The 10,908-nt window shown below is 43.4% G+C and overlaps 1 protein-coding gene across 1 annotated transcript; it reads left to right on the top strand.

The window, feature by feature from the left end:
* The first annotated feature begins 361 nt into the window (after positions 1 to 361).
* smcr8a (Smith-Magenis syndrome chromosome region, candidate 8a) lies at positions 362 to 10,348 on the top strand. Its single transcript, XM_063471413.1, has 3 exons — positions 362 to 1,527; positions 3,177 to 4,949; positions 6,789 to 10,348. The coding sequence occupies exons 1-3, from the start codon at positions 926 to 928 to the stop codon at positions 7,243 to 7,245; spliced, it is 2,832 nt and encodes a 943-aa protein (XP_063327483.1). The 5' UTR covers positions 362 to 925; the 3' UTR covers positions 7,246 to 10,348.
* The last annotated feature ends 560 nt before the right edge of the window (positions 10,349 to 10,908 follow it).

Here is a 10,908-nt window from a genome sequence, read left to right as displayed (position 1 = left end):
CTCTAAATACACCCATTTTTTTTACATGCCAGAATAACTTACTATTGGTAATTTGGAGTTTGATAATTGGGTTTTACTTTCTAGAATATATTACATTGTTTTAAAAAAAATCTGTAAAATGTAAAAGTGATAATTAATTAGTAGCTTTCAAGGCTCTATAATAATTTTGAAAAAAAAAACAGATCTTATTTCCTAATATGTATTTATACCCGTGGAGTGCTTTAAACCTCTATATTGACGAATTCAAATAAAATAAAATAAAATAAATTGAATTGAATTTCGGTTTCAGGGTGGATTTCCTTCACACGGGACTTACGTTGATCACGTGACCGGGCGGCAAGCAGCTGAGTAAACATGGCGTCCGTGTCTGACTGTGGGAATTCAGTGCAGCGCTTCAAGCTGTAAGCGGCGTTTCTGCGGCCCCGGTGTTTGAGCCACGGACTCAGAAATTACCGTCACACAGGGGAGACGTGAAGACTTGAAGAGGAGGAGAGAACAAGCTCTCCGCTAATGCAGCTTTATCCTTTTTTCTCCTTCTTGCACAGCAGAGATGGCCTGATGCCTCCTAGGACGCTGTGATTGGCGCTGGATAATTGCTTTTGTTAACACAGACGCTCATTTGTGTTTCTGTGAGTCAGCTGCTTTCTTTCTTTCTTTTTTTTAAAATAAGCGATCCTCTTCTATGGACTAAACTATGCAGGGGCGCAGATGCCTTTAGGGACACCTGTGTGTCTCCCCGCTTTATGAGTTATATAAAACAGATTGATTTTCTTGGACCCTTTTCAAGTCGCTTAATCAGCATCACCTGGCGAGGTGCTTTCTGGACTGTGTGAGTGCAGGATGACCAATTTAACTGTTTTTTAAGGCTATTAGTGGAACTGCAGTCGTGTCTCGTGTTTCTCATGTCTTGCTTAGAAACACCACTATGATAGGCTCCCCGGATGTGGTGGCTTTCGCTAAAGAGGACGAGTATGGGCAGACCAGTCCTGATCCCTGGCCCCTCCCAGAGGAGTTCTCTGTCCCCCTCTATCCTCTGGCTGACTCCAACCCCTGGGCCAAAACCTCCTATGCCAAGTTCACCAAAGACTTCATCCTCATCTCAGAGTTCTCTGAACAGGTGGGCCCACAGCCTCTCCTTACTATCCCAGATGATCCCAAAGTCTGTGGCACTTTCGACCTCAACTACTTCTCCCTGCGCATCATGTCAGTAGACTACCAGGCCTCCTTCGTGGGGCATCCGCCTGGCACTGGCTACCCAAGGCTCAGCTTTGTGGAGGATTCCAGGGTGGTGTTGGGCGACTCGAAAGAGGGGGCATTTGCCTATGTGCATCACCTTACCCTTTATGACCTTGAGGCGAGAGGCTTCGTGCGGCCCTTCTGCATGGCCTACGTTGCAGCAGATGAAAAGAAGATCATGCTGCAGTTTCAGGAGCTTTCTCTTCGCTTCTCGCAGGCTTCAGAGTGCCTGAAGGCTGGGAACAGGAGAGCATTTGCCAAGGAACTCCAGAGGAAGCTCCGAGACCTTGAGTAAGAATGCCAGCGCAACCTTAACTGTTCTCCTATATACAGTTTAAAAAGACTTCATCCAAATAAGAAGTTTACATCAGATAGTTGTATTCAGATTCTCAGTGAGCAGGATTTCTTGTCAGCTTGATCTACTGATGTGTGCTAGAATGATGCTTCTGTGTTTCTGTGGGCTAGAAGGATCAGGGATGGGTGTCATTGTAGAGTACTGACACTCTATAACACAAACAGGTGCTCTAAATGGAAGGTAGGGGATTCTCAACCCTTAAAGGAAAAACTATGTGTGTTTGGACATTTAGCCAGCAGAAAAGAAGTGATGAGAGATTAGTTTGATTTGATATAATTTGATTAACTAGTTTGATTTGAACTGTGAGGCTGAGCTTTGGCACAGCTGTTATTTGAATCAAATGTTAACATGATGGCATCAAAAATGTGAGTAATCTGACATTTAATTGATACTATGTTGATAGGTTTCAAAATATTTTTAAACTGCTATAATGCTAAATGAAATGTGAGAGGATTATCCTGTCCTCCGGCGACAATGTGCCCTCACCACACACTTCATTAGGTACATCTTTGAAGCACCGTGTTGGCCCCCCTTTTACCTTCAGAACGGCCTTAATTCTTCATGGTTTAGATTCAGCAAGACGCTAGAAGCTTTTCTCAGAGATTTTGATCCGTATTGACATGAGAGCATCACACAGTTACTGCAGATGTGGAGATCTTCCACTGAGATCTGGTGACTGTGGCAGCCGTATGAGTACAGTGAACTAATTGTCATGTTCAAGAAACCAGTTTGAGATGATTAATGTTTTTTGAAATGATGTGTTATTCTGTTGAAAGCAGCCATCAGATGATCACTGTAGTCATAAAGGGATGGACATGGTAAGCAACAATACTCAGGTGGACTGTGACGTAACAAGAAACTGTAGCCTCAGTTTTTTGTTCTTAGCTGACAGGACCCAGTGTGGTCTTCAGCTGCTGTACATGTTGTGTTTTCAGTGACTTTCCTCTGCATAACTTGGCTGTAACAAGCAGTTATTTGAGTAGCTGTAGCCTTCCTGCCATCTGGAAATTCCCCTTTGGTGTCAAGAAGACATTTTCTCCCAGAGAACTGTCGCTTACGGGACATTTTCTGTTTTTCAAACCAGTCTCTGTAAACCTAAGAGATGGTTGTGTGGCACAGTCAGTAGTAATAGCAGTCGCTTCTGAAATATTTCAAACATGCCTAAATGCTTTGAGTTGCTGCCACGTGATTGACTGATTAGATATTTGAACAGCTAAATCTCGTAAAGTGACCTGTGATTGTATTTCTGTACAGAATTTAATCCATTTTGTAGCTGTCACAAAATCCAGATGATCATGTGTTAGATGGTCACTAAACTGAATTCATTCAGTAATAGGTATGATATTTTACCATTGATCAATGTATTGGTAAAATCAGTTAGCAGATCAATGCAGATATCATTGGAGCCACAATAATAACATTGCTAAAAATAAAATGATCCCCACTCTGCTCCAAGATGTGGGTCTCAGCTGCAGGTATCCAGTGTTTCCTGTGCTTGGTTAGTCTTATCCTGTTGTGTCAGGTAATATTTATATCCCTGTGTGGAAAAACAGGTCGATCACTATCTCTGTTGTCCTCTCCTCAGGTACACTCACTCTGTGCTGCAGCGGGAGGAGGGCCTGCAGAGAGAGGCGGGGCCTCAGAGCATGTACTCTGCTCATGCTGTGGAAAAGGCCAACGAACTGGCCAACGTGGAAAAGAGCATTTTTGAACACAGAGACTTGCTGAAGCAGATCAGCTCCTACCACCGCCGTCCACGACGGGATCCTCACGCTGTCACCTGCCAAAAGTGTGTGGACGAGTGCTTGAGTGAGTGTGAAGAGCTGCTGAACAAATACGCCAAGATTGCCTACCCTTGTGGTTACAGTGAGAAAGCGGGGAAAGGAGAGGATGGACAGGGTCATCCTCGTGGACAAGGTGAAGATGATGATGATGAGGAGGAGGAGGGTGTTAAACGCAAGCTCTCCTACACGCCACAGCTGATCAAAGCTAAATCTGCCAAATGTTTTGACAAGCGCCTGAAGACCCTGCAGGAGCTGTGTGACAAGACTTTCTATGAGGCCACTGTGGAGCTCCTGAAGGAGACAGAAAGAAGTTTCCGGGGTGACCTGTGTTACCTCTACACACGCCGCCTGGACAAGGCACTGCAGAGAAAACAGAGAGTCACTGCCTTTTTGTTTGAGGAGGACCTCAGTGATGATGACGAGGATGAACTGGGAACACTAAGACCATTCTGTGCTGTGAACCATGCCGTAGATAATTATGTACTCTTAAATCCGCCTCCTATTGTTCTGGCACCAGAACCTCATGAGCTGGATGCGCTGGAACGTCCGGAGCATCTAGACCCAGCTTCTGAGACCAGTGTTACTCAGGAGAGTGAGCTCGGACTTGGGGAGAGTCATCTGGAGTCCTCCCCTTCAGACCAGACTCTTGAAACCCAGGAGAGCTCAGAGGAGACCAAAGGAAGCTTCAGCAGTGATAAGAGTGGAGTGGGTCTAGCAGAGATGCAGCAGAGTCTGGTTAGTATGAAGTTAGAAGCTCCTGATCCTGATCCTGATCCTGACTCTGACTTGACCCCTGACCCAAACCATAACCTGGAGAGAGAGAGCAGCAGTGAAGAGATGGAGACAACTGCAGGGGAGGATGAAGGTGAGAATGGTGGAGACCAGACACCCGTGTCTTTGTTGGAAGTGGTGTCTGAGCTTGAGGCCAACCGGGAGGAGGAGTGCGAAGGAGTAAGTGGGTCCGAGTTGCTGGTTCCGATAGACACAGCATGCTGTATGGCCCAGGAGGGTTTCCTCTATGAGGCTTCTGCCCCAGAGGCGGTGCCTCGTCTCTGCCAAAACTCCCATCTGCAGCCCTCTCAAGCCCTTGTGGTCAACCAGGAACCCCAGGCCCTCCTTCCACTCCAGGATGACTACACTGTCGGCTCTCCGTGCTCGGAGAGCCCTGTGACTGGGTTGGAGCTGCCTAGCGGCCTCCTTGGAGATGCAGTTTCCCGTACTTCGGCGGAGGATGGGTCAGACTGCACCATGAGTGCTTCCACGGGGTCCGATCAGACCGCGTCACCTCTCGGCTATGGGGCGGTGGTGACCTTGCGTCAGAGGAAGAAGGCTGGCCAAGGAGCCTTGAGGTTTGTGCGTCAGTACCCCTTTGCCATCCAAGCCCTGTGGTGCCTGCTGAGTGGCAGAACCCTGGTGGTGCTCGGGGCAGACGAGGGGAGAGTCCGCCGGTTGGTGGCGGCTCTGGCTCTCTTTGTACCGGCTCCGGGGAAGTGTGGAGAGAGGGTTCAAGCTTGGTTGTCCTGTCCCTTCACCCTGACCGACCTGCAGAGGTGGAAACTCATTGGATTGCAGAGGTATGAATGGAGTCAAGAAACTCTGATGCACTTCGGTATTATAGGCAGTTAATCACAGACATTCATACTTTCTAAGCTCAGGTAGGGTAGTACTAGGAAAATCAAACTAAAGAGTGATGATGCTTTTAACAAAGATTAAATAAAGCATAAAGTTTGCTTTTCACAGAACCTTAGCAAGTCTCCATCAATGTGAAGTTTGAAGTGACTGTTTATTCTACATTTTCTTGTTTGTATTGCGCCGTACGCTACTCTTACTCATCCCCCGTGACTCACACTTTGATGACTCACACAGCCAAGCATACAGCAATACAACCTTGAGCACATCTGTCCCTGAACTTCTTTTTCATTTCTACTCATCTTTCTGATGACAACGTGGGCTGCGAATCCCCCAAAGTCATTCACACAAGATGGGGATCCAAGGCGACTGAGTGTATTTGTTACACTCATTCAGTTGATACATACACAACAAGTATAACATTCAGATTCTGCTGAATTGTGCAATGCTAAGGCTGTGCAGCAGGTAATGTAACACTACAGTGAAATCATTCATAAGTAGATAAAGTATCAGAATTGGTACATAAACTCTTTTATTATTAATTAATTAATTATCAATATCATTAGAAAAAGAATCAAAGATTCCTCGCTGTGTTACTTTACAATGAAGTAAACAAGGAAAGGGGAGAACATTAACTAATCTCAAACACCTGGTAGCATAGTTAGATTAATTATACAAGTTACTGTATATAACAAATAGCTGGGCAGTGCAGTGGTGTATCAGTCAGCTTGAACCTGTCCAAAGACCAATATGAAGTGGCTGTTTATATGACCGTAAACGGCTATCCATCTTCCTGTGTTAGCCTGTTTTTAAAAAAAAAAAAAATAGAGAGAGAGAGCTGAACAGTTGTTGCCTTGAATGCATGAAATTAAATGACTCACATGCAAATAAATTGTCACTGGATGAGAGTTAAATATCCGAACCCAGTTGCTACCCAGTTGATGGTGCTATCAAAGGGACAAAAAATTAATTCCTTGATCTCCCCAGCTCTGTGCAACTGTAGCTGTCCTTGGACTGTTGAAGTAACATTTAGTTTTTCTTGCAATGGAGAAGCTTTGAAGTCTTGCTTATAGCCAGAAGTATATAAAAAAAACAAAAGAAAAACCTTCAAAATGTATCTAGTGATTGAAATTCTGCCATAAAACAGCAGTTTTCCAAAACTGTAATACAGGCCAAATTGGAAAATTGTGTAACTCTGAAAATTCAAGTGGCTAATTGGATTTTTTTTAATTAATGACTCCACAGAGCCCCTAAGTTGGTGCTTTTACCCACTTTTAAAATATTGTTTCAGTTATCTGCTCAGATTGTTCTCATTAGTCTAATTGTTTTTCCAAACACAGCCCTTTGCATACTAGGTTTAACTATTACATGCACATGCTACAGTATAGTTTGGCCTGTGATTATATTCTGTTAGGTGGTTGCTAGGCAAAATAGAGACATCATAATGTATCATGCATAAGTTTTTTTTAGAGATTAGGTGTTATTGGCATAAAATTAAAAATGACCTTGTCTTTTACCAGGTGTTATAGGTGCATAAACCCTACACAGGTAATTTTTGCCAGTTGCTAGGCAATGTGATGATGCCAAAAATAAGGGAGGATGCAATGAGATGAATTTTCAGGAGCCTGAAATGTTCCAAGTGTGGTTATTGATCTCCTGATAGTTCCTTCTATCATGCGACTCTAATGAACTGAGCAGCATTCAGAATTGCCTTAGTTGTTTTTGAGTAACGGGAGAGAGGGAGAACTAACAAGGATCGCTGTCTCGCTCTCTCTTCCCCACAGGGTCGCATCCCCGCTGGGCTCTAGCATGCTTTACTCGCTCTCCCGCTACAGTCGCTACATCTCCATCCTGGACGCTGACCAGAAGACCTTGCGCTGCCCGCCGTATCGTGGCCAGCTGCTTGCTAACATCGCTGACCACCGCACCTACATCCGCCGGGGCTCCACCTACTTCCTCCACTTACAGAGTACACTCTGTCACCTAGCGGCCAAGGCCTTCTTGTTCACTTTCACCCATCACCTCCACCTGCCAGTCAGCGCCACCGAGGGGCCCGAGGTCGTGGAGAGCCGCCGCCGGTGCTTCCTGCAGGAGCAGCTGGGGCTTGGCGAGGAGGACAGCAAGATACTGCTCTACCTCAGTCAGCTCATCACTCAGCAGTACCTACAGCCCAATGGCAGTAGTGCAGCAGCACCGTCTTTTAGTTTTAACTACACCACCAGCATTTTATATAAGATCTAATACTACACAGGGAGGAGGATTGTTACATTTTTGCAGAATTCATCTGTGATATTTCACTTTTTAATGGACCAAATGTGATCTTAATAAGGTCTAAGGTCAGTAGGTTATTGTTTTTGTGCACTGGTTATTGTTTTATCTGTGCTCCATCTCTCCGTCTCTCTCTGCCTTGCTGTCTTTTTCCTTCGGAGCAGGGAGAAGGATACAGAGTGAGTTGTGACTGTCTGTGAGCGGATCACTTGAGTGTATTCGATCTGGAGCATATTGACGCAGCCACCGAGCAGAGCAACAGAGCGGATGAAGGCTGGCACACACACAAACACACACACACACACACACCTGTTAAATGTTACAGAACTCAATCTGACGGCACTGCTCGTGTGTGCTCAGCCGGCAGCTTGCAAGCAGGTTCGGTCTCAGCTAAGTGTCAACACATACCAGTCACGGAGCAGTTTGTCAGCTTTGACTTCATTCGCGCTATATGTAAACATGTTTTTCAGGCTTATGGGAACAAACTCACATATGCTGACACTTTGTGCCCATCGAGGACAGACGTCTGCTTACGACACCTAATTAGCACCGCGGAGGCTTATTACAGCAGGTTTTTGTGACATTCCTATCTATTTGAAAATCACCGCAGAACTTTCAAAGGTCAAAACACTTTAATTTTCTTCGTTTTGCACATCCACACTTATTTTTCATCCTCTCTTTGTTATGAATTCATTTTAAAGCACATTCCTGCACAGATGAATGTCCTGCTACCGTCTGAATTTGACCGAGTTAGACTTAACCCATGAGAGCACTAAGGGCTGCTGGGTTGCTCATGCATGAAGAAGTTAGAAGAACTTGGATTCATTCAGCTCCATGTGATAAGTTGCATGTACTGTAATTGCACACGAATTTAACCATGTATAGAGCCAGCAGCTGCCGAAACCTGTTGGTATTCACTCCTGCTGTGCATTTTCACTATTATTATTACTCACACAGTCAGGAAGATTTTATAGCCTCTTAACCTAAATGTATTAGATTTCACTGTTGTCTTAAACTTGTGTGAGGCTGTCGTGGTGTTGGGGTGATCGCTGTACTGATAATCTTTTCGGTTTCGTCGTGTTTAGATGAAGTGACTTTGACCAGACGCTGAACAGTTTTGAGGACGCTTTTTGTTTTGTATAGTTTTTATTATGAGAATTCTTTCTCATGCCATCCGGGGTTTGATTTCAGACAGTTGCCTGTCCTTTATTTAACAAACCTTTGCTGGGGATGTGTTCTGAAAAAATCTCTGTTGTGTATTTATTGTTATTTTGATTCTGACCATTTGTCTGTGATTTGTGCACATTTGTGTTTGGACAATTGGAGAAGTAAGACATTTTAAAGTGGCTGTATTATTATTATTCTAATTTAGAGCCATGCTTTCATTGCTGGGCTCCAGTAGTGTAACTTCCCATGATTCACACAGTAGTCGGTATTTATCTTACTTTATATTGGGCACCTTAGTTCATCCAATGTGTGAAACAAGCTGTCCCTTTTAGCCACCTTCCTGCTGATTGGGTGCTCTTCACCTGACTTTTACTACAGAATCTTGGGCAGGTGACTGGCGCCATCTCCATGTACCCGTTTATAAAGTTCTGAAAACAAACTGTAAGCCTATTAAAATGCACAGTTTCACGACTTCCCAATTCGATCCAGAAGAAGAAGATAGTGAGTTTAAGGTTTTACAGACAAGTTTACGCTGTCTGCTTATTGTGGGACAGAACACTGGATATTTATTTCAGCGTCTGCATAAAGTATATCCTCTTTAATAGTTGTATAGATGAGGAAAGTGGCTGAAATTGACACTAAAGTGGAAAACTGTAAAGAAATACCAAAGGTATGTGGCCAGTAAAATGTTCTGACAGTACAGTATAACTGCTATTACTTCTAATCAAAGCTCGCAAGCTTTAGCATAACTGCAAGAGCAGCTTAGCTAAATGTAAATGTGCCCTTCATTGTAATTACTAACTTACAGGTCACTTATAGCCTGTGGTTCAGACTCCTCAACCTTTAAGCATAATAGGTCCACTTTAATTATTGAAGTTATATTGGCCAGTAATGAAGAAGCGTCCTCGACAGTGTCTTTAAATTTTATTGTTCCTAGTTCTGTGGCGTCAGTGATTGGAGCTGTCATGGTAACTGTACTTGTGAATGCATGGTTTTAATGTGAAAGGTCAAACAGCGTAGGATCAAGTCTGCTGTCTTCTAACTACAATCAAGGCTTTTAAAACAATTGATAGCAATCTGAAAATTTTAAAATTCCATTCAGTGTATTATTTCAGTTTAGTGCAGTTTGGGCTTAGTGATTATCATTCATTTGCTGCATGTGATGTCTGTTTAAAGCGCTTGAAAGCTACTTTTTGTTTCTGCTCAAATGTTACAGCATTTGTTTTTTAGTAGCTAATGTCTCCCTAATGCAAAAAGCTGAATGTAATCTGAATAAGCCATACCACAGTGTGCTTAACATGTTGTCACTCAGTGTCCTTACGTTGCCATATCATGTCTACCTTTTGTATCTCATCATGAGGGGGCGCTGAGCTGTCTTCCGCTCCGTACGGCGGTGTGTTTGCCAGTGACCTGAATAAAGCACGTTGTGAATGTCTTGATGTTTTTAATGCCATGTTGATGATATTCATTTATTAAATTATTTTTTTGCCTGATTAAGCACTTGTAATCGCGTTGATAATGCTGAACCTTACTGTGAGAAACTGCAAAGACAGACCAGCACAACCCGCAGTACAAATCACCCTTAAGCAGGACAGAGACCAGCAGATTTGTGTCTGCGTGAGTGGCTTTAGTGATGGCAGAGGTGTCAGTGTTTGAGGTGTCATGAATAATAAATGTTCAGCTGTGAATACATCTAATTGCAATGCTGGAGCAGCAGAAGGAAAAGTGGCTTAGGGTGGAGAAAGTGCCAGTAAATGAATAATGTGGGGAGAAAAAAGTCTGCACCAATACAGAAATGATTCCTCTTGATTTTATTTTCATGCTCTGCAGGAACTGAACGTGTGGGCAGGTCAGTGTCTAACTTGTGATATTTGGTTCAATCTTTAATGATCAAATGATTTTGTAGGGAACATGCCTTGATGTCTCTGCTGTTTGTTGTTTAGCATCTAGGTAAAATTCAATGACGATAAACTGTCTTCATTATATCTTGTTTTTGAGAATGTTTTTTTGGAAGAAATATAAATGTGTAGTACTGTGCAAAAGTATCAAGTCACTCCTCATTTCTCTATATTTAGCTAGGAAATGGAAATATAGGTGCATATATAAGACAAAAACTGTGTGCAATTCTAACAAGCTTGAAAGTCAATATTTGGTACGATCACCTTTATTCTTCAACACACTTATTCTCTTTCTCTCTCAGTTTTTTTTTTTTTTTTTACATTTCTTTAAGTCGTCTTCAGGAATAGTTCTCCAAGCTTCTTGAAGGACCTTCAAAGCTCTTCTTTTCAATGTTGGATCCTGCATCCTGCTTCAATAATGTTGAGGTCTGTGCTCTGGGGAGGCCAATCCATGACTGATTGTTTTCCACAGTGTGTGTGTGTGTTTTTTTTTCTCTTCCTATCCAGGGGCCCGTTCTTCGTACCTCGCTAAGTAAGTTAGCCGGATTTGAATGTTGACGATTTCGCGTGA

This window comes from Pelmatolapia mariae, linkage group LG4, assembly GCF_036321145.2.
Source record: "Pelmatolapia mariae isolate MD_Pm_ZW linkage group LG4, Pm_UMD_F_2, whole genome shotgun sequence".
Taxonomy (NCBI): domain Eukaryota; kingdom Metazoa; phylum Chordata; class Actinopteri; order Cichliformes; family Cichlidae; genus Pelmatolapia; species Pelmatolapia mariae.
Note: the sequence above shows the minus strand (reverse complement) of the source record. Positions and strands in the feature narration are given on the sequence as shown.